Here is a 24,334-nt window from a genome sequence, read left to right on the forward strand (position 1 = left end):
CCCCTTTCGGTATTTCTTTATTCCTTAGGAGGGTAAAGTACAAAGAAGAGTCTTGGGAATCCTTTGACTGTATCCCACTAGATACCGCCTGTTTTGGCCAAATTTTGGCAGCATAACAGCCCCAAAACTTGCGCGAAACCAATTCCCCTGGTGGAACTTGCTTCTATTGGCGTATACCCTCTGATTCCTGCCCAAAAACAGTAAATTCAGCATGCTGTATTTACTGGTTTTTGCCCTGTTTTCAGCCCCAAACAGTCCCCTAACTGTCCTCTGCCAGTGGGGCATGATTCCCAATGGTCGTGGCGTCCATATGGCTGAAAAACAGTAAAATTACAGCGCATACACAACGCTGATTTTGCACCTGTACGGTGAGGTTATGACCCTCACCAGTGCCTGCTTTGGAGTAGCAGCCAGCTACCCCTGTTCCTGCTCAAGGAGGCTCTTGCCTCAGCACAAAAGCATGAACCCACACAACTGTACATCAGTCAAATGAGTAGCCCTCTTGTGGGGCATCACATAACTGCACGTAGGGGAGAGAGAGAGCAGTGTGTAGCGTGTAAGGCATCACTCCTAGCACCACAGTGTACATGAGAGGGAAAGGAAGCACTCCATAGCTCTCAACCTGTGACAGTTTGCAAAAAGTGCCTCTCCCAGCTTAAAATTCAGCACCCTTTCTTCCTTGTGAGGCAAGTGCACAGAAAAGTGCCACTTGGCGCATTTACAAACATTTTCCTGTTTCGCATTCGCCGCTTAAAAATATCCTGACCGGTTGCCCAGTTGACTTCGCGGCAGAGTTGTAAAATGTTCCCCTAGTCATACCAGAGGTAATGACGCGAACACATTTCACGGCCGAAAATAGCAGTTCCCTAAATTTTAGGAGATGCTTCCGTTGGGCTGCCACTGGTCTTCTGACCATCTATTCTCATTGGGACCGCATCCAAAAGTGCAATGTGGCCCAACTGTCGGATACTTTTTGTTGGTAGTCCCACCTTGACTTTACGCCTTAATTGAGTTCACTTCCTAGTATCCACCAACTTACTAAGTGCGACGGGGGGACCTATATGATCTTGCTCTGAGCCTAGACATCGTCTTACCATACGAATTCCAGTGTCGACCACTTCCCGTCTGCGGGTGTATCTACCGTTCACATTGGCCATATAATGTCCGACCGTTTGCTACTTCGAAAAGAGGGTCTCAAACAAAATAAAACAAAACCCATTGGAAAGAAACCAACAACTAAGGGTTAGCAGTTGCCACATCCTTGTGACATAGTTAATAACTGCCACGTCCCCGTGACAGTGGGTTGGAGAGTGTGGAGACTCCACAATAGGGAGAGTACCTCCCCTTACTATTATTTCTTTGCGTTTCCATTAGATGTCCCCTTATTCATGTGGTTATTGGGTTGCTTCTTTGTAGTGGGCATGTGGAGATATGCAGAGCAGTTTGAGAGATGGACCCGTGCAAATAGAAGTTTTGATTTATGTAGTATTTTGTAGGGTGCGGTCCTTTTTTCTAGGACTAGATGCTATATCCTTGCTGTGCTTTACGTTTTAGAAGCTACACGATCATCCTTGCATATATAAACAATGTAAAACGCTTCTTGGCTTCAAGGCTCACTGATTGCTATCTTAGTACTTTGGTAATTGAATGAACAGAGGCTTGGGTGGTGGGCGTCTATGATTATGGTCCCTATGGCACCTTCCATAAGTATGGAGGATGCGTGGGGGCCTTTCATCATAATATCTTTGTGAGATGAGAGGAGGGCTGCATCTTACTTTAGTCTGAGACAAAGAGAGCTTCTTCCATGGATGCAAGAGATGTCAGTCTCACGGGTTTTCAGCTCCTGGTTATGAGATTGTGGACATGATTCATAAATTCGTGGAATTGATATTTAGAAGAGAGTGCGTAGGAATGGGGTACACAGGTTAGATGTCCATGAATGTTAGTTTTTTCCAGCAACTTTGAGGTGTTTGGTTGTGAAGTGACTTTTTTGTTCCATTGTTTAAGATGCAAAAAATGGCCCAACTTAATATCAATTAACCAGTGTAGTCCACCTTAATTTACAATTCAATGGCATAAGTTGCAAGCTTCTCAGGGATGCATGTTATATGACATAACAAAGACCAGCATTAAGATAAAGATTTTACTTTTGAATTTCAGATTTGGTGTGATAAGTTCTGCCAATTTGGAGGAAGATTGGAAGACCATTTTTCGCATGATGTAACACATGTTTTTGCAGTGGATTTTGAAAAGCTACAGGAGAGGGTTCCACTTCGAAAATTGAAACGACATCACGTGGTGAGGCATCTAGTTTCCAAAAGTAAATGTTCTATAGTGCATTTGTATTGTATTCTTAGGTTTGGGGTTTTTTATTTTATAAAATACTGCTGTATATTGTTTAATGTGTGATAGCTCACACATAGGCATCGCTCAGGTTCACCATGATGTAATATGTTTGCAAGAAAAACTGAGGGGGGACGTTTCTATAAGCTATCCTCTCGCTGCTTGAAATCAGCCTATCTCATACCTAAAACCTTGCTTGCAACCGATTGCACTTCATCCTCTTCACCTCTACTGTGCGCCTCACCACCCCCTTATGTTCGTTACTCCTTCATAGCTTCTGTGCTGCCAACTCGGCAGTTTTCTAGAGCTGAGTACAAGGCTGATAGCATTGGTCCCTTATTGGTTCGTATGTACAGTTTACGGCGTGCATAGAAGGCACACTCTTTTCTAGGTAGTAGGCAGAGCCCCATTCTTTCCTTCCTACCTTTTGCTGGCATGGAGACCTGGACAAAGGTTTCAGTGATGGATATTGTTCTTTCCTACACCTTGCAGGCTATCCAGACTTGGGTAGCCTGCATTCCATCATGCATTGCTACAAACAGTTTGGCATCGAGCATAGTAGCTATACAGTTGCTACATATAGAGGAGTACTACTGTTTACACTGGTTCTGTTTGTGGACCATACTACCTCGATCCCTTGCACCATGAGAGTATGGTCGGAGTTGGTAGTAATCTCCACACTGGGATGCTCTTTTGACAACTTTGGTTCTTGGTTTATAGTTGCTCGCTCCTTTGCCTAGGACATCTCCTACGACCACTACCAGATGATGAGGATGCACTTCGATTAGCTCTTGTTCTATAGACTTCAACCAAGGATCAAGAGAGCTCAGCATCGATCCTCAGTCTTGTGGCTATCGACACGATTGATGTATGCATTTGAGGTTTCAGATTCATCACTAGTTGACACATGGATGTACATATTGCCACTTGGAATGTCAATGGCTTGCATCACACTAGCATCAGTGGTCCCAAATAGAATTTGCTTTGTAGAGATTTATGCTCTCATGTAGATCTTGTGCGTGAGCGCAAGTTATGTATAGGTAGTTATTGTAGATGTAGCAAGTTGTTACCTGGGGATTCTCATACATTTTGGGGAAATGCGATTGGATAACTCTATTCTAGCAGTGGTGTATGCATTTCTAAGGGACCCCATTGGCCCATTGCATATGTGACCATGGTACTTTAGTACATGGTAGAGCGATGTGGATGACTTTGGAGATTGATGATACCCTGGTTGGTGTGATGTGCATCTATGCCCCAACTTCAACTCAGAAGAGAGGTACGTTTTGGTGGCAGATTGTAAATGTATTGCCTACTATGAAGTTGTGGGTTGTTGGGGCTGATTTTAACAATGTTGAGACCACTGAGGATTGGCGAGCTATTGAGCTCCCATCTTTACCATATGTAGTATCATGTGAAAGAGATGCTTGGGACAAATTTCTTTAAGCAGTTTCCGGTACAAGTGCTTGGATATTTCATGTGGGGCTTGCACTCCACAGTTATTGAAGTTTTCGTGCGGTTTTAGAACGTAGTCAGTCCGTCTACTACAGCGATTAGATAGTTTTTATGTGGGCGCCTGGTCAGCATGAGACAATTATGATTTGGCCTGGCACAATGCTCTCTGATCATGCTCGAGTTTCTTTGCATTTGAGATTGAGAATTCCTTTATGCTTAGACGAGGATTGTGCATGCCTGACTTGGTGCTAGAGGATGCTTCATTGTCCTCGTTGATTCAGGGTGTTTGGATTGATTGGTTCTGCAGGTCCCACGTCCCATTTGGTTCTATGCACCATTGCACCTTCCAAGGCTTGCAGACAGATAGTTGCACAACAACGATACGGCCTGCTCCGTAAGGAGCGTGAGTTATAAGACCGTTTGAGTTGCATACATCGGCAGCTCGAGGAGATTTCAGGAGATGAGTTCTTGGGTGGTGCGAGGTTGACACTAGAGAGATACTTAGCCACATTTAGATTGAGAAATCGGCTTTCGCCTATCATGCTTTGGTCTCGATATAGATATGCAAAGTGGAAAGGATGAATAAGGATTTGTTTGCACACTTTCGGGAGTGTTTCAAGGGGACTTCCATTAGAGCCTTACGTGATTCTACAGTTAGGTTAAACGAATCTTCATGAGCTCCTTGACATAGCTTCATATTATTTTGAGCATTTGTTTGCTGCGGATCGGCCTCTGTAACCACAGCTGGGACACGAGCCCTAACCTCTTCTCTGGCATGCAAAATAATTTCACTTGGATACCTAGAGGGGAGACTTACAAATGTTTGGGCTTCCATGTTGGCATTGATGTATCGGTTGAGCAGCAGTTTGCGCTAATACTACAATCTATCAGGAAGAAACCTTGCCATTGGTCATCCTTGCATTTATCTTTGGTTGGCAGAGGCCTTGTGGTGAATCAGGTTCTTCTTGCAACGGGTTGATTCACCATATCTTGCATGACTCTTCATTCTGGCAGCTCTCAAAGTACGCAGCGGAAGATGCAATGTTTCAAGAACTGGCTTGTGCTCCACTGGATACCTTGACTCCGGTCTAGAACATCTGCACTGCCACATACATAAACAAGTTATGTGTCGAGAAGAGAGATCACTAAGGTAGAAAGAAATGAAATGAAATGAAATGAAATGTTATATTAACGTCTTCAAAAGGCCAAAATGACGTATGAGATCAATTTGTTACAAAATAGTGAATCTAATACCATATTTGGGTACAAAAGAACTAGAACAAAGATACTACTACTAGAATCTATCGTCATCTGCACTCTGCATGTCGAGAGAGTATGGCTCGAATCCTCTGCTGTAGTTTCCGTCGATGCTATATAGCCCCTGTCCTCAATCGTGGCCATCTGGATCTCCGTAGCTCTAGTGCTATGTCGATGAGAGTGCCGGTAGTGGTCGAATGAGTGTGGGACCGAGCTTTGGAGTGATGTCTGCTCCTCTGGCTGCCCATGTCTAGTGAAAAGAAATCTGTAATCTGTCTCTGGGACTCGGTCGCTATCTCTCCCCAATAAAGTGTCTCTATATCTGTGTAACTCAAGTAGATATAGCCCAAGACATCTCTAATCCTCATAATTCATGAGCCTAGAGAAAGGACCGAAACCCTCTTTGAATAAGCAGTGGAAATGGCCCCGTATCTCATAGTACACTGTGCAATGACATATGTAATGTAGCTCTATCTCTGGCTCTAGCTGGCATAAGCGGCATATCCTGTTGTCTGCTGGTATCCCTCTGAATCTACTAGTCTCAATCTCCAGTTGATGTGAGGATGTGCGTATCTCACCAATGGCACACCGCAAACCATGAGACATATGTGTGTCCATGTAGCTGGGTTGAATCACAAACCCATCTTCCGTGAGGTGGAGAAGATGCTCTCTATAGAAAGCCATCTTCATGCCCAACTGCTGTGGCGGCTCTATCCATGTCCTCCTCGTATCCAGCTGGATCAGGTCTTGACGAATGAGTCTAGTAATCTCCACCCGTGTAAGAGACATTGAGGGTGCCTAAAGAGAGTACTGGAAAGGGGGCAGGCTGTCCATGCTGAAGCCATGCGTCTGAAACCATGATGTCATTTGTGCATACCAGCATGAAGTGTCCCCCTGAAGAGCTAACTGTCTGGAAGACTCAAGGGCCAGTCTAGCATATCTATCTTTAGTAGTATCCCAAAGTTGTGCACAAAGGAGACCGATTTGGTAAGCGCCTCTATCTCCATAGGAGGGACAGCTAGCTCTGCTCGAATGATAGCGTGGGGTATGGAGGCCTTGGCTCTGATCAATCGAGAGATCATAGATACCAAGGGCCTCTCCATACATCTCCAACCATCCTAGCCTACAGAAGTTCCCCATATCTGCACCCCATACAACATAGCTGAGGCTACTAAAGTATCAATCAAAGAGCCATAAATTTGTCCGAGGTTCCTGGAACTGAACCTGCGAACACATCCTCTCCAAGCCTCCCAAGGCCGCAAAAGCTCTAGTCAGTCTAGTCTTTGCTTCTCTCCCCAAAGAAAACCATGGCCCAATGAAGACAACCCCAAGGTAAGTGTAGCATCTGTATAGTCTACAATCTCCTGACCATATGTGAAAGTTGGTGCTGATCTCTTGATCCATTGTGGTGTGGTGTTAAACACCATAACCTTGGTTTTACCAAGGTTTACAGACAATCCACTATCTTCTGCAAAACTGTGTAATGCATCCAACTGTCGTTGCATACCCTCCGGTGAGTGAGAGATCAACACAATATCATCAGCATATAACAACAATGGGATCCACGTCCTTGCCTGCTGGCACCTCTATTACACTCTCTGTCAATGTAATGAGACACCTCATCAACATACATACCAAATAGAGTAGGAGACAATGGGCAAACCCTGTTTCAACCCAATGGTGAAGCAAATTAAATCAGATATCCCCTCCGCAGTGCGTACAAGTCACATCACTGATCTGTAAAGAGCCATAATCCCCCAAATCAACATTATGGACACCCCCATCTCTTGTAGTCTGCACATCAATCGAGCTTTCGGTACCATGTCAAATGCTTTGCGGAAATCCACAAAGCTACAATAAATACGTCTCCCATGTGACCTGCCCTCCTCAATGATGGCTCTGAGTGTCAGAATATGATCAAGAGTGGGGAATGGATGCATACAACCGTGCCAACGTGTGCCCAATTGTAATAGTGTGGTAATTCCGAGGCGTTGTGGGATCACCTACTTTGAAGATAGGCACAATAGCAGACAACGCCCAAGTCTCAGGTAACCCCTCACACATGGCACGATTGAACAACACTGCAAGAACCTCTACTAGCATATCTCTAGCATGTATAAAGTGCTTTGCTACTAGACCATCATGATCATATGTCCTGCTGGTCCTCATCCTATCAATGGCTCTCTTTTCCATCTCAGTGGTAAAGAAGGTGCTCGTAGGTGGGCATGGCTCTGTAGGATCTGGAAGGGGGTCTTGTCCAGAAACCGTATATAACGATGACGTATACTGGCCCCACGCATCAAGAGAAGTAATCAATGGGGGAGGGGAGTGCTCATGAAAGAATCGCCATTCCTCTCTTGAGTCTCTACTCAAGAACAACTGACACAAGTCTCGCTCCATCTCGGCCAAGTAAGCTCGTTTCTTCCGTCGCACGAGGCCCCAGGAAGCAATCCGAGATTTTTGTAAGTGATGTCTTCTAAAAGAAGATCCCTCTAAAGCTGGGCTCTCATCTCTTTGCACTCATCATACCAACTATTTTGGGACATGTTCCCAGAATGTCGCCTCCGACTTGGCTGAGTGTATGGGTATGCCTCTGATGCTACACCATGTAGTGTCTCAGTCAGTAAAGTGGTGCACTCCTCCACTGAGAGGCCAGGACGAGCTGTGCATAGACGGCTATAGATCTCCTCTGTATAGACCGAGTCAGTCTCTGGTGTAAATGTATAACGGGTATGTGACCTACCTCCTGATGTCTGGGCTGTACTATACTGAAATGAAACAAACAATGTCAAAAGTGTTGGGGGTAAAGGCCCCCTGTGGCCCCCCTCTTGTATAGTGTACACATACTTATACTTAAAACTCACTTATAAGTGAGTACACACATTTTTTATTAAGTGTCCGGCCACTTTGGCCGGACAACTTATAAGTGTACTTAATAAAACAAAGAATCCTAAAAAAATGACAATCGTGGGTTTCTTACGCTTGAGCCTTCTCTCTCTCTTTTTCGATCTGCTGCGCATCCTTCTTCTTGCAGTGTGTGCCCATCTCCTCTTGCTCTCGCACACTCCCTGCGCTCAACAAATTGGTATCAGAGCAAGGCTACGTGCCTTGGGCGAATCTCTCGCGCGTAGGAAGGAGTTTCTCTCTCCTGCGCAGATTTTTTCTCTCTAGAAACAGCAGCGCAGCAGCTTTCTCTCTCTTCTCCAAGTACGGTACGTCGACTACCATTGCTTACACGCTGAAAACAGAGAATTACAGGTCCAAACCAGGTGTTTTTGGCAAAAAACAGGCCATTTTCTGCATATTCAGGTGTAAAAAAAACAAAAACAGGTTTACATGCTGTCACAAGGCACTTTGGGAATCCAATTTCACGTTTGGAATTGGGGCTTTCTACCACTTTGCTAAAATTTGTCAAATTTCAACAATTATTCGCGCCAAACCTTGGGGCTTTTGCTAATTTCAGCAAAAACTACCAAGTTTACTCCTTACAAGTGCAGGTGGCAAAGCTACAGTGGAGAATTGAGCAGTGAGAATTTGGGGTTTTTGCTGAATTTTGAAAAATTCACTTATGTACTTACATTTGTGGTCAATTTGAGCAGAGAGATTGAGGCTTGTGGAGCCTACAGGTGTTTATTCAATTATTTGAGCAACTTTCACCTCTTATGTGTATTGCCAAATGTACTTTATGCAGTGAAACTGTGGCATGTACAACATTGGGGTCATTGCAAATGCATTTGGTGATGTATACTTGATGTGAGGTGGTTCTATGCGTTGAGTTTGACATGCTCAATATGTCATCTTGCTGAAAATTTTACTTTTGAAGTAAATTACAGCATTATATTTGCTCTTGCAGACACTTTTACAGTGTATATTTGCATTTGCTTTTGCGGTACAGTGATTGTACTTCTTGGCTGAAAATTATCAGTTTTTGTTTTGCCTCATTATGGTGATACTTCGTCATCCTCGGACTCTAAGAGCCTCTTTGAGATCCGTAGGTTTGATGGTACAGGTTTTGATTTGTGGAAGGATCGCATACAGGGCATTCTTTTCTTGAAAGAGTGCGATGATGCATTGTCTGCAAATAAGCCAGAGGGTATGTCAGATGCAAATTGGACTAAGCTTAACAGGAAAGCCGTTACTTACATCAAGATGGCTGTGACTGATGATATCCTTGTTGACATCAAGGGACTTGACACAGCTATGGCTGTGTGGGATAAGCTTAAAGCAACTTATGAGAATACGACTCCTGTAAATCAAGTCCATCTCATGAGAAAGCTTGTAAGCTTAGAGCTTGATGAGTTCAAATCTGTCTCTGATCACTTGAATGCCTTTGGTGGGATTTTGAGTCAGTTGAGTGATTCAGGTTTGCAGGCTTTTGAGGATGATAAGCTCAAGGCTATCTTTCTACTTATGACACTGCCAGAGTCTTGGGAAGCATTGGTTGTTTCTATGAGTAACAACTCCAACTTGACCTATGATGGTGTGCGTGGTTCTATCCTCAATGAGGAGATTAGACGCAAGTCAAGTGGGAGTGACAGTGGATCAGCCTATAATGTGCGTGGACGCAATGAAAAAAGGCCAAGCAAAGCAACCGCAGCAAAAGCAAGGAAAAACAGCAAGACATCACTTGCTATCAATGCGGAAGAAAGGGGCATAAAAAGCCCGATTGCAGGTATTTTAAGAAAGAGCAGGAGCGCAAGAAGCAAATGAATGCAAAAGGCAAGAAAAATGACAAAGAGGGCAGCTCTCCCCCTAAGGAAAGTGAGCATGAAAAGGCAAATGTGATCTCTAGTGTTGTCATTAAAGAGATGGATGAAAATGAAGACACTAGTGATCTTTATGTTGCATCTTTAGATCCACATGTCATGACTGTTGAGGATATGCATATCACTAAGCATGATGTGATAGATGCTTTGCTTTCTACTCATGATGGCCTATCACAATCTTGGATTGTTGACAGTGGTGCCTCTTTTCATGTAACTCCCTCTTTGGAGTGTTTTGCCTTATACACTGCAGGAAACCTTGGAAAAGTGTATTTGGGCAATAACTATGCTTAACTATGCTTGTGACATTGAGGGAGTTGGCACCATACACCTGGCACTTGATAATGGCCAGGAACTCACTCTTCATGATGTTAGATATGTGCCTGGTATCAAGAAGAGTTTGCTTTCAGTTGGGCAGTTGGATAGCAGAGGCTTCTTCACTACATTTGGTGGTGGCATGTGGAAGATTCAAAAGGGATCTATGCTTGTGACTAGAGGCAGTAAGAAGGGTACTTTATACTATCTGCATTGCAAAGCATTACCTGGTCGTTTTGTAGCAATTGCAGAAGTGCAATCACACATGGAGCTTTGGCATAAGCGTCTTGGACATATGAGTCATAAGGGACTGCAGACTCTTTCCTCCCTTTGTAGGATTGATGTAAAAAGCTCTAAACTTGATTTTTGTGAGGATTGTGTACTTGGGAAGCATGTAAAAGCTTCTTACTCTCATGGAGCCTCTAAAAAGGCTAGTATTTTGGATCTTGTACATTCTGATGTATCCACAATGCCAATAAAAACTCATGGTGGTTCTCGTTACTTTGTGTCTTTCATTGATGATTGTTCACGTAAGCTATGGGTTTATTTGCTCAAGGATAAGAGTGAGGTTTTAAATGCATTTAAAAAGTTTTATGCCTTTGTTTGTACTCAAAAGGGTTTGAAACTTAAATGCATACGTACAGATAATGGGAGGGAGTATGTTTCTAAAGATTTTAATGTTTTTTGTGATGAGAATGGGATTAAAAGGGAGCTCATTGCCCCTTATAATCCATCTTCAAATGGTGTGGCTGAGCGTATGAATCGCAGGTTATGTGAGAAGATTCGGTGCATGCTGTCTACAGCTAATCTCTCGCAATTGTTTTGGGGAGAGGCACTTAAAACCGCGGTGCATATATGCAACCGATCTCCACATCGTGCACTTGATGGTGGCATCCCTGAATAGGTTTGGTCTGGCAAACTGGCTTCATATGATCACTTGAAAGTCTTTGGTTGTGAATGCTATGTACATGTGCCTGTTGACTTGAGGACCAAACTCGATATGAAATCCTTGAAAGGCATCCATCTTCTTGGGGTATGGAGATGAAGGTGAAATGGGATATAGAGTTTGGATTCCGGGGTCACATAAGGTAATTCGCAGCCGGGATGTGGTATTTAATGAACCTAAGCTGCTGAAAAATGCCACATCCATTGACTTTGATAAGAAAAAGGTGAAATTTCAGCATGATCAGTCACTTTCACAGCCATTTTCTACTGAAATTCAGCTCCTTTTGATGCTGGTCATGAGGGTCAGCGTGTTATCATTGAGCCAGATGATAATGGACAGCAAGGGGATGCTGAAATTCAGCCTGAGGGTCAAAATCAGTATGCTGAAAATCAATTACAGCAGCCTGAAAATCAATTACAGCAGGGTATAAATGCTGAAAATCAGCCTCTAATTGATGGGGTTAATGTTCCGCATGATGTAGAACCCTTGCCGGTTAATGTAGATCATTGGGTGAGGCGGTCTACACATGTAAGAAGACAACCAGAGAGGTTTCAACCCTCTTTGGATTGTGTCTTGTTGACGGATGAGGAAGAGCCTCTTACATACAAAGAGGCCCAGTCATGTGAAGATAAGAGTAAGTGGGAGCTTGCTATGAAATCTGAGATGCAATCATTGTATGCAAATAATACATGGGAGCTTGTGCCTTTGCCCAAAGGAAGGAAAGCTATTCCTAACAAGTGGGTTTATACTGTCAAATGTGTTGATGACAAACCCAAGTACAAAGCACGTCTAGTTGCTAAGGGTTATGCACAGAAGGAAGGCATTGATTTCCAGGAGATTTTTTCACCTGTGGTGAAGATGTCCACTCTCCATGTGTTGTTTGCTTTATGTGCTATCTTGAATTTGGAGCTGGATCAAGTGGATGTGATCATTGCTTTCTTACATGGTGACTTGGATGAGGAGCTGTATATGCAGCAGCCTGAGGGCTTTGTCATTCCAGGGAAAGAGCATTTGGTATGCAAATTGAAACGTAGCTTGTATGGGTTGAAACAATCCCCTAGACAGTGGTACAAGAAGTTTGATACTTTTATGCTCAACCATGGGTTCAAACGCAGTCATGCAGATCACTGTCTTTACACTAAAAAGGCCGAGGATGGAAGCCTTATTGTGTTGGTCCTTTATGTGGATGATATGCTACTTGCAGGAAAGCATAGAGAGACATTAGATGCATTGAAGAAAGAGCTGAATTCAGCCTTTTCTATGAAGGATTTGGGTGCAACTGAAAATATTTTGGGCATGCGCATTAAGCGAGATAGAAAGAAACGATTGTTGTTTCTCTCACAGGACAAGTACATCAAGCAAGTACTTGAACGTTTTCATATGGCTGATGCTAAGCCTCTTGGTGTGCCTTTACCGCCACACACAAAGCTTAGCAAGCTTGATTGCCCAAAAGATGATGCTGCCAAACAAGTCATGAAAGGGATTCCTTATGCATCCGCCTGTGGTTCTTTGATGTATGCCATGGTTGCTACACGTCCAGACATTGCTCATGCAATGGGAGTTGTTAGCCGGTTTATGTCCAACCCTGGCAAACCACATTGGGAGGCAGTGAAATGCATCTTTAGATATTTGAAAGGTACACAAGACATATGTATATGCGATGGTGGGAGTACACTTGCGTTGTTGGGTTATTGTGACTCGGACATGGCAGGTGATCTTGACACTAGGAAATCTACCAATGGGTATGTCTTCACACGTGTTGGAGGTGCTATTTCTTGGTGTTCAAGATTGCAAAAGATTGTCGCACTGAGCACTACAGAGGTTGAATATATTTCAGCCACAGAGGCTTCTAAGGAAGCCATATGGCTTGGCAGGTTGGTCAGGGATTTTGGTCTTCCTACACATGCTCCAGTGCTTGGTTGTGATAGTCAGAGTGCTGTATGCCTGGCTAAGAATGCCATGTTTCATGCTCGTACCAAACACATAGATGTGCGGTACCACTTTATACGACAAGTCTTGGATGAGGGTCTTGTCTCATTGACAAAGATCAAAACACAAGACAACCCTGCAGATGTCCTCACTAAAAGTCTTGCAAAGTCTCAACATGAGCATTGCATACGCTTAGTGGGAGTTGCTTAAAGGTACCACACTGGGTCTTTAAGTGGGAGGTTGTTGGGGGTAAAGGCCCCCTGTGGCCCCCCTCTTGTATAGTGTACACATACTTATACTTAAAACTCACTTATAAGTGAGTACACACATTTTTTATTAAGTGTCCGGCCACTTTGGCCGGACAACTTATAAATGTACTTAATAAAACAAAGAACCCTCAAAAAAATGACAATCGTGGGTTTCTTACGCTTGAGCCTTCTCTCTCTCTTTTTCGATCTGCTGCGCATCCTTCTTCTTGCAGTGTGTGCCCATCTCCTCCTGCTCTCGCACACTCCCTGTGCTCAACAAAAAGAGCACAATCCACAGCTACGCCCACTGGTCTGGCTCCCACTATGAAATCGTGAATACAAGGAATAAAGCTCGGATGTGCCATAACATTGTCCACTGTACTAGCTCCGTGTTTGTGTGGAAAGCATGTGAAATTGGTTGCTCCAGGAAATTGTTGTAAGCCATTAAGTATGGCTAACCCATGTGTAGTCTTCATCTCCGTGAGGTATCTCCCATACTCCGTCTGCTCTCTGTTATGTGAGCAACTATCAAGCCCCAACTCACTCACATCCAGCTCTCTAAGCATCTCATCTGAAGTGTCGTAGAAGACTGTTTGAGAGTTTCCCGTTCAGGCATTGAAGTCCCCTAGGAGGATGATATCACCATGCTTAGAAAACTCCCATATATCATCATCTAGTACAGAGAAAGGCCACTGTCCTCTGGATGCAGCATATACTGACGTACTGGAGGGGAAGTAACATATGGCTATATATAGACAGGACATTTGAGAATGAATGTGTGTGTGTGTGTGAGAGAGAGAGAGAGAGAGAGAGAGAGAGAGAGAGAGGGAGAGAGAGAGATTTTTGAACCAACCAATTAGGCAATGAAATTATACTTGACAATGGGGGCTAGGTGTGTTTATATACCCACCCTAGCAAATTTCCCTACCCAAGAGAGAGTTCTGAACCAACCAATTAGGCAATGAATTAGTATACTTGACAATGGGGGGGGGGGCTAGGTGTGTTTATATACCCACCCTAGCAAATTGCCCTACCCAAGATTTGACAAATATGTAAAGATAAATACCTAAAGCCAAACTAAATATTGGGATCACATTGGGCTATTCACTTGAGATGACTTCAAACACCCTCTCTACAACGTATAGTGGACATAAATGGTGAGACCAAGTCGATGAAGGAGCTACCATGGACACTCTAGCAATAGTTGTCATGTTGGATACACCTCAGGAATTTGCTATTCTCAACGTATCACTTGAGAAGAATGCCATTTTGTGCACCAGTTGCCTCATAGAAAATTGGAATGTAGACCACACTACGTCCAAAAATCCCCATTCATGAATTGTGAACACATCATGTCCAAACTTTCCTAGGTAATGAACTTTGAAACACATACTGTCCATAATCGACCCAATAACAATGGATTGGCCTGGCGTGCACACCCACAATGTTTTAGATACTTCGCATTGGTTCCTTTCCAGATGCATGTGCATTGAACTTCGACCCGCATGTTCAAACACCAATAACCCGAACTTCAACACATGGGTCCAAATTATTTGTAGGGAGCATTCTTTGCCCCCCTCTGCCACTCACAAGCCTCTCCCCGGCTGAAGCTAGTGGCGGCAATGGCATGCACTTGACAGTGTTCAATGTAAATTGTGAAGTGTATGTTTTGTGAACTTACTGTCTTCTATACACCAGTACATGGGCACATAGACTTAGTGTCTACTGAAGAAAGTTTCTGCCCTTTAGCTGTTTTGCAGGTATAATCGAGGACGATTACTTTATTTTATTAAGAAATACCGAAAGGGGTGTCAGTCTTTGGGGCCAGTGCCGTCTAGGGGTGGAACTCAGCCACTCCGTGTCTCTTGTGGATTCTCTCTCTTTCTCCCTTTTGCTATTGTTTTGATGTGCTAAAGTTTTGCCAAGTGTGTAGATTGCAATTATCTATGTGTTTCTGTACGATCTCTCATCGAAAGTGATTATAGAACACATACATGATTGATGGATATTTGTGTATCAGAATCTGGAGATGGCTCACATTAGTCGGTGCATGATCGTGCCGATGTCCTCCATGGTGAGAGTTTGCACATGGCGTCTCCCATGTCTCACCAATATAGATCTGATTCTTTGCTGCAACCTCCTCCGACTATGGGAGCATTCCCTCATCCTGGGCCTCTTGGATCTCTCCAGCTCTTCTGCTCGATCACTCAGTATACCTCTGCTAGTGATCCTCTTTGGCTACTCTCGTCTCTTCTCAATCTTTGGATGGAAGAACATTGTGATCTCTCTCTCTCTCTCTCTCTCTCTCTCTCTCTCTCTCTCTCTCTCTCTCTCTCTCTCTCTCTCTCTCTCTCTCAAACCCTACTCGATGTCATTGAATCTCTAGTAGATATAGTCCACGTAATCTTTGATTCTGGTATCTGATAACTCTAGATGGAGGTCCAAAACCATCTCTAAAGAGGCAGTGAAAGCGGCCACGTATCTCATGGTATGTTGTATAGTGGCATGGCTAGTGTAGCTCTGTCTGTGGCTCTCACAGACAGTTGGCACAACGTGGCCTCAACTGAGATGCCTCGAAATCGGCCAGCCTCAATCTCCAGCTGTTGATGATGTCCGAATTTGGCCAATAGCACATTGTAAGCACTGGAACAAGTGTGTCCGTGTAGGCAGGCCTTGATAAGAACCCATCCTCTCGTGAGTTTGTAGAAAATGCTTTATATGTAGTTCTTCGTGCCCAACTCCTGTATAGGCTGTGTCCATGTCCTCTGGGTATCCAACTGAGTCTAGTGACCTCCCTGCATGTGTGAGAGAGAGAGGGTGCATCTAGAGAATATTGAAAGGGGGGAAGCGTGTTCATAGAGAAACCTACCGCCTCGCACTCTCCCCCTTGCAGCCCCCTGCTGGCTCCCTCTGCACCCGCTGCCTCTGCTCTGCTGCCTCGCGCTATCTCTACGCTGCCTCTGCACACCCCCCCCCCCCCCCCCCCCCCCTTCGGAGGAGGGTTTGACAACTATCTGGTGTCGTATTCTTCTCTCCCTATCTCTCAGTCTCAGGAGCTTCGTTCACAGTGTTTATCCACTTTGTTTGTGATCACTTGCATTCTCTCATAAAGAACGGAAGGCTCTCCCTTCCTTAAGTAAAAGGAACCTTGAGCACAGTCCGGAGCACTCATCTTGAGCAAAGTTCAACATTCACTTATGCTGCACCTTACATTGGTATCAGAGCTTTGGCAGTGTTCTGTATCACTTAAGGAAAGAACCACAATAAATTTTTTTGCTTGTTGCGGTCGCACATAACCCAAGTCCACTTGGGCATGTTGATTCCTAATCGTGTTTTTGAAGAGTGACAGGAAACCCAAGAAAGAAGGGCTTGTCCAACCTCCCCTTGTGCCTCTTTTCACTCATTGAGAGCGGACCGTGCACTTAGCGGCCGGCCAATCGACGTGAGGTGGGAAAAAGCAACCTTGGTGTGAGCGCAAGGCTGCCAAGGGGAGATCCTGCGGGAAAGAGTAGAACTCGGGTGAAGAGAAGATCCTTCTCTAACACAGATTGCAAGCGAAAGAAGAACCGCAAGAACCTCAAGAACCCAAAGACCCTCAAGGACCTCAAGACCCCCAAGAACCCAACTAACCAAGACCCACAAGAACCCAAGTTCCTCGTGAACTTAAGAACCCAAGACTTCAGTGGATGGTCATCACTCGAAGCGGAATGGATACTTCGCTTGGAAGTGATGAGCATGAGAGATGCGAAGAATTTTCCCCACCTAGAGGTTTTTCCAACCCTCTCCCTTCCCCATCTACGCCAAAGATTGCACCAGATTCTATGGCGGCTTTCAACAAGATGATGATGGACAGGGAACGCGAAGCAAGAAAAGCAAAAATAGAGCGTGAACATAAAGAAAGAATGGCAGCCATTGAGCATGAGCACAACGAAAGGAAAGCCGCCTTGTTCTGATTCTTTTCTCAAGTGCAGGCACAGATGCAAGAGATTCGGGGAAAGGAGACTCTCTCAGTCTCGTCTTCTCCAAAGCATGACACACATTATTTGGATAATACTGATAAGCATGATGAATTACATGATAATGGTGAGCATGATGATTTGGATGACAATGACAAGCATGATAATTTGCATGATCAAGATGTGATTTCTTACGAGCATGATGATTTGAATGAAGATGATGTGATTGTTCACAAGGATGATGTGTTAGTTGATCCTTTCTCTAGTGAAGCTAACCTCATTTCAGATTCGGTCAATCACAAAGAACCGATCTTGACTCTTGAGTCGAGGTCCACAGAACCTCCACAGGAAGATTCGATCAAACACGAAGAACCGATCTTGGCTCTTGAGCCTAGGTCCAGAGAACCCTCACAGGAAGTATTATGTGTACTAATGATTAGTCAGCACGCATTGTACGAGTGTTTCATTCGTGATCGCTTCTTGTATTTTAGTCAACGTCTTTATGTGATCCCTTTTCATAGGCATGACATATGTACGTTGAGCACGATTCACTCATGGATCAGCACGGATGTATGCAGATTTCTCATGAAAAGATGGAATGTTTGCATTCTAGGAAGTCACATTCAATGTTTCTTTATTGGCCTGACATAGTCGTAGAAAGATCACAAGAAGAATTGAGCATCAAGCCTCGGCATGTCCATTGTGATTTGCCACAACTGATTGATTTAGATCAGAAAAATGAGTTTGGATTAAACACATGTTTTGCATGTGTTTGATGAACGATTTGGCACTCCGTCTCTTTGGTCATCTACATTGCATACACAGTCTCTTAGAAAGATTAGTTTTTTTCTAGTCACTTTACATGAAATAGGTATGTTCATGTTTTTGTGTTGGAAGTGGTTTCAGGAATTTTCACCCTCGGAGATTCTTGAAGAAGGTAGACGCATAACTCTAGACAAAGTAGAAGCATTGAAGCACTCTCCGATGACTTTGTGTCGCTTTCGGCGCGGTCCAAAGAAGCAAGCTTTGCAGACCTTTATGAAGTTCAAGTATCGCCTGACCCACGCATCGGAATGGGCCGACAAAGAGTCCTTCCCAGGATTCCGGATGTTATTGGCGATCTCCCTCGACGCCATACAGCTCGGTACCAGTACCTCACTTTGAAAAGGAGGGGATGCCACATGACACATCCAACCCTATGTGTTCGTGGACAAGCTACAGCATGACCAGGGTTCAGTTCAGTCAAGTCAGTCTAGAATAGGAAGTGATCTGGCACTTTTGTGAGTCTGTTCACAACCGTGTATGTCCAAGCACTTCGATTAGATGCATATTCTTTGGTTGTACACAACATGATCATCAACATTCCCATCAGATTCCATCAAGATCATTTTACAGAGCAGAAAACCTATTATCCCTATTTTTGACATTTTTCACTTATTATTTTTAAGTGACTTTTGTTGGGAACTGGGTAGGGCAATTTTGCTAATGAAATATATAAGCAACCTAGCGCTAGCACTATTTGACAGAGGAGGAGAAAGGGAATCAGGCAATTCATTGTAGCAGGTTTCTCTCTCCCACTCTCAACAAGAACAACCCCCCTTTCAGCCTGGCGTTTCCAGCAAAGAACTCCAACGTTTTTCAGCCCCTGCACTTGGCGTTTTGTCATAAAATTTAATATCTAATATCTAACCAACCCAAATGATTTTCTCATATTAAATTGATCACTTAATGTGGGAGAATAAACGGGAACAAGGGTTAAGATATAGACATGTGCTTATAGATCTATCTCAACACGGGGCCAATGGTAAAGGGGCCCAAATGAGAGATGGTCTATCAAAAAGCAAGGCTAACCAATGGAGCATAAGACCTTAGGGTTAGCTTCATTGAAGACCTCCAATAATGTGTGTAAAAGTCCTTTGACCTTAGGTAAGCTAGGGCTGAGCTTCAGGCGTGGGAACCCAATCCAGCTCGAGGTGCTTGTCCTGCTTGTTATGCTTGATGGCTAAGGTACTTGAGGTGCTTGATGATTGAGGTGCTTGAGATGCTTGAGGTGCTTGATGATTGAGATGCTTGAGGTGCTTGACATGCTGAGATGCTAGGGTTGCACTTGAGGTGAGAACCCAACACAAGCTTAAAGTGCTTAAGGGCCAAGCTTGTGGTGGGAACTAGGCCTATGCATGAGGGGCTTGAGGTGTGAAAAAGTCAAATATTCAATCCCTACAAGGAGGGGGCGAGCCCGACATGAGGGGGGATGAGAGAGAGCACCCACACACTCACACAAGGCATGCATGGTACAAAGAAAGCAAAAGGGACACTTGTCAAGTTCCTCCTCATGTAGCCCTCATGGTGTGCCTGAAGCCTATTGGTTGGCCACCCAAGGGGTCCAATGATAATTTAGGAGATTTAATTAATTGATTTTTTATTTATCAAGCCCTCTCTCTCAAAGGGGCTCTCTCAAAGGGGAAAGGGAGACACTTGTCCCAAGGCTACTCTTGTTGCTTGTAATGTCTCCTGCTTGTGATTGGTTAGGCCTGGAGGGGTCCAATGAGCTTCAAGCATGAGCTGGGGGGGGGGGTCGACCCAAGCAAGCTAGGGGGTTGCTTAGGGGGTATACTCACCCACACACACTCACAAACACTCTCATTGTGTGCTATGCAAAGTGCAAGAGCTCCCTCTCCTTCTCCAAGCAAGTAGAGGTTGAGAGCCTACACCAACACTCTTGGCTATGGAGTGCAAATCCAACCAAGAGCCATGCTTCAATGCTTAAGCTTGCCATCTCCTTCTTCTTCATTACTATGCTATTATGTATGCTAGCAACAAGAGTTATAATAAGTAAGGAACTAATTCTTTCTCCTATGAAATGTTTCTTCTTCCTCTTCCTTACCCTCATTCCCTACTAGCTCTCTCCACCTTCGAAGGTGTTTGAGGTCTTGGGATTGAGGCTTGGGATAGTTAAAGCTTTATTCAAGTTTATGTCATGTTTGTGATGCATTAAGCTTTCCATCTTCATTGCATCACTTAGGTCACAAAGGTTTTATTGTAACAAGTCTCTCTTAATGGGAGAAATCATAATACAAATGCCTGACCGGCTCCACATAAATCCGTTCCTCAATTGTTGTCATGTTCTCTAAGTTCTCTCTCTTGCAAAAGTATTGTCCATGCCAAGTTAACTAATTGCTATGATTATGTTGCTATCTTCAATTATGTTCACCCGCTATGCTCACAAAGTCATTGCTCAAAAGTACTCTGATTAATTTCCGCTACTCTAAAGTTAAATAGGCCAATTCCATTACATTGGTATCAGAGCATTTGGTTTCTCTTTTCTTGCTTAAGAAGAAAGATCCTTAAGTAGCCTATAAATGGTTGATGTTGTTAATTATATTAGGGTAAGTGGAACTGGGATCTGTTATCGGTTTTGTTGAGCCCACTATGTGGGATATGGTGCACACCTCGGGAGCTTTGGACTTAATAATGGAGTCGTTTTAGACTTGCCTACGGCTTTACCATTATTGAGCCATAAGAAGTTCGAAAGGAGCTAGCCCTAGGCAACTCTTCTATGTTAGACCGACTCCACTACTCTCTATAATTAACTACTTCGAGTCGTGGGTGTAGACACTTAAGAGCCGATTTTCAAAGGCTAAGAGGAGTGGCAACTAAGGTTTTGAATTGCCAAAGCATACACTAAGTACATACATAAATTTTGTTAACATGGCTGACAATAATCAAGAGAGTAGAATGAACATTGATAACTTTGATTTTGCACATGAAGGCCATGTTTGTGAATTATCTTATCACTACGTTGCTGCAAGCTATGGGCAACCCTAATTTGCAAGCCGAAGTTAATAACTTCGTGCTTATGGAATTTACCTTCCTCTCCAAGAGGAGAGAGAGCTTAGGAGGCCTCTTGAAGAGACTCCCAAAAGAAAACTCTCTTACCATTCGAGAGGAGGAATCCAAAGAGCAAGAAAGCAATGAAAGTTTAAGTTCTTCTGAAGATGTGGCTCCACGAAGACGGCGGTCTAGACGATCGCCCACTCCTCCCAAGAGGAAAAGATCGACACATAGTTCTTCTCCTCGTCACTCCGAAAGGGAAGAGAGAAAACAAAGGAAGAAAGGGGTTAGGAAGAGGTCACCCTCTTCTCCTTCTTCTTCACCTTCCTCCTCTTCCGACGAAAGCTATGGCTATTCTCCTAGAGAATACAAGAGGGGAGGATATCGCAAATCATTTCCTGCATGGCGAAGGTCACAAAAGCTAAAGAAGTTCAAGGAGGGAGGAAAGAGTATCTCTTTTCTCACCTATGATGGCACCTTTGGTGCTACCGACAAAGCGTTGGCCTTCATCCAGCAATTTGATGCGGCCTTTGGAGATGAGGGCTTCATAGAGTCCTCCAAGCTACGCCATGTAGCTATGCAATTCAAAAAATCAGCTCGTCAATGGTGGGCTAGCCTTCGTGGCAATGGTGAAGCCCCAAAGACATGGAAAAATCTACGAGTTTCCATCATGAAGCAATTCCTTGCAAGGCGATGCAAAGAACAAAGTACTTACCGAATGGCGCAGCTTAAGCTTCTCTCTCATGAGTCTATCCACAAGTACGTAGACAAGTTTTGGGATTTACATCTCAAGGCTACTTACTGTCTTTCAAAAGATAGACTTTGCCGAGCAAAGGCAGCAATTCTGTGCGGGATTACCTGAAGAGATGGCCTAATACATCAACTCTCAACGGCCTGGTACTATTAGCGAAGTAATCCATCACACCATGGTTGCTTCACGCATCAATTTCCATCAAGGGGCTAGACGTAATGTCAAGCCCATGGAAAACAAAGACAAAAATGATGCAAAGGGGAAAACCAATGTTCAAAATTCTTCCCAAGTCACTTCCAACAACAACAACAATCGGTCCAAGGAGAAGGGAGTTTACAAAGGTAAAAACAAACTCTCTCCTGAAGAGCTTGAAGCTTTTCGCAAGAACCATAAGTGTTTCAAGTGTGGGGAGCAAGGACATGACTATCGTTCTTGCCCCAAGAAGAATACTCGCAATGAGACTTCTAGGGCTTCCACCATCGAAGCTCCAAAAGAGGATGCTCATTGCAAAGGATCATCCCTTTTCTATGCTTGGGGAAAGGTAAGAGAGCATGATGCCTTCATCTTGTTTGACCCTGGCTCTACTCACAACTTGATATCAATGGAGTTGGCCACCAAGTTGAGCATTCAAGCTTTTGAGATGGGAGATATGGTAATGGCTGACACAGCTTTCAAGGGACAGTAAGCCTCCGTTACTCCCTTGATTGGGAAGTCGAGGCTTCATGTCCAAAGCTATGTCGACAAAGAAGACTTCTTCATCTCTCCTCTCCAACATGAGAATGCTATCCTAGGGGCCCCATGGTTTGATCGCATGGCTGCCAACATGAAGTTTCCTGAAAGGAGAATCCACTTTACCTGCAGGAGAAAGAACATGTATATAGATGCTAGTGAGCGTGGTCACACTATTCCACTTGTAAATCCTCTTGCTTTTGATAAGTCAATGAAGAGCTCAGTTTCTGCGTACATGATTTTTGTCAAAGAGTCTCTAAAAGATACTAATGTTTCATCAAATGTAAATGGTAGGAATCAAGAAGAGTTAGACTTGTCTAAAAGGATTCCAAGATGTGTTCATTGATAATATCCCTATGGAATTATCTGCAACACGAGGGGATGATGACCATCGCATTGAGCTCCTTCCAAATAGCTCACCGCCTAACAAACTTCCTTATCGAGTCTCACAAGCTCAACAAGAGGAGATCATGAGGCAAGTACAGGAATTGGTAGACAAAGGGACGGTGGGGCCTAGTTCCTCTCCCTTTTGTTCTCCAGTCCTTTTAGTGCAAAAGAAAGATGGTACATGCCGTATGTGTGTGGACTATCGAGCACTAAATCATATCACTATCAAAAACAGATTTCCCGTGCCTCGGATAGAAGATCTTTTTGATAAGCTACAAGGCTCTACCTACTTCAGTAGGATTGACCTTAAAAGTGGCTATCATCAAATAAGGATAGTGGATGAAGATATCCTAAAGACCGCGTTCCGCACAACATTTGGTCTTTATGAATATCTAGTCATACCTTTTGGCTTGACTAATGCACCAGCTACGTTCAATCGTCTGATGAAGAAAATTTTTAGACCTTATCGCAAATTCGCTGGAGTGTTCTTTGATGATATCATCATCTACTCCAAGTGTTTGGAGGAACATAAGCAATATCTCCAAGTGATTTTTCAAGCATTGAGGGAGAACAATCTTTTTCTCAACCAAAAGAAAAGCGAATTCTTCCTTCAAGAGATTCAATACCTAGGTCATATTATCTCTCACGATGGTATCTGTATGGATCCATCAAAGTTAGAGGTAATAAAAGCATGGCCTAACCCAAGAAATCTACATGAGCTAAGAAGCTTTATTGGTATTGAAGCGGTCGAGGGCGGGCAACAAGAAGAGCAACCTCTAGACACCCTTCAAGGCTCCGTGCTGCTCAATGGGGCTGGGGCACAACACAACACAAACCAAAACAACAAACCCCAGCCAAATCCCAGCTACACAAGGGGCACCACCTAGTTTAAGAGCGAACTAGGACGCAAAAGAGGAGAATCGTTAGAGCAACCCAGAAACAAGCAAGGAATTTACACTAACCCTTTGCTCTAGTAGATCCTTTGGTAGAAGGCGACTCAAGTAAGGCTTCAAGCGATAGCCGTTTACCTTCCTGGAGTGCTCTTTCCCATTCAAGTCCATAAGTTGATAGTAACTTGAATTGAAAGCCTTCTTGACTATGTATGGCCCCTGCCATCTTGTTTCAAATTTGGCATCAAAACGATTATCGAGTCGATTGTTATACCTTAGCACAAGATCTCCTTCATTGATGCCTTTGTCCTTCAGTTTCTTGTCAAGCTTCTCCTTTGTCTGTGTGGCTTTTCTCTTATAGCACTCGTATGCTACTTCTCTTTTCCACTCAAGCTCAGCTAAGGTAAGAAGTCGATCCATCCATGCTTCTTGATCATCTTGTGCTGATTTGCCATAAAGTCGCATTGTTGGAATGTTTAGTTCAATTGGCTGTAAAGCCTCTTGACCATAGACCAAGTGAAATGGTGTGAACTC

The 24,334-nt window shown here is 43.9% G+C and overlaps 1 protein-coding gene and 1 long non-coding RNA gene across 4 annotated transcripts in view; one reads left to right on the forward strand and one right to left on the reverse strand.

Moving 5' to 3' along the window:
- The window catches only part of LOC147457906 (uncharacterized), a 207,193-nt gene that overhangs the window by 98,955 nt on the left and 83,904 nt on the right, over positions 1 to 24,334 (reverse strand). Inside the window, exon 3 of one of the 2 annotated variants that reach the window (XR_015188161.1) lies at positions 4,622 to 4,900. The exons of the other annotated variant lie outside the window; for it this stretch is intronic. This is a non-coding gene — a long non-coding RNA (uncharacterized LOC147457906). Of the gene's footprint in view, positions 1 to 4,621; positions 4,901 to 24,334 lie in introns of those variants that run through there. 2 annotated transcript variants of the gene reach the window in all.
- Positions 1 to 24,334, forward strand: part of POL{LAMBDA} (DNA polymerase lambda (POLL)) — a 197,978-nt gene that overhangs the window by 95,689 nt on the left and 77,955 nt on the right. For both annotated transcript variants that reach the window (XM_086512682.1, XM_086512683.1), the window contains exon 2: positions 2,161 to 2,298. In XM_086512682.1, coding sequence (XP_086368808.1) covers positions 2,161 to 2,298 — 138 coding nt within the window. The remainder of the gene's footprint in view (positions 1 to 2,160; positions 2,299 to 24,334) is intronic.

This window comes from Adiantum capillus-veneris, chromosome 5, assembly GCF_014529385.1.
Source record: "Adiantum capillus-veneris isolate H3 chromosome 5, ASM1452938v2, whole genome shotgun sequence".
Taxonomy (NCBI): domain Eukaryota; kingdom Viridiplantae; phylum Streptophyta; class Polypodiopsida; order Polypodiales; family Pteridaceae; genus Adiantum; species Adiantum capillus-veneris.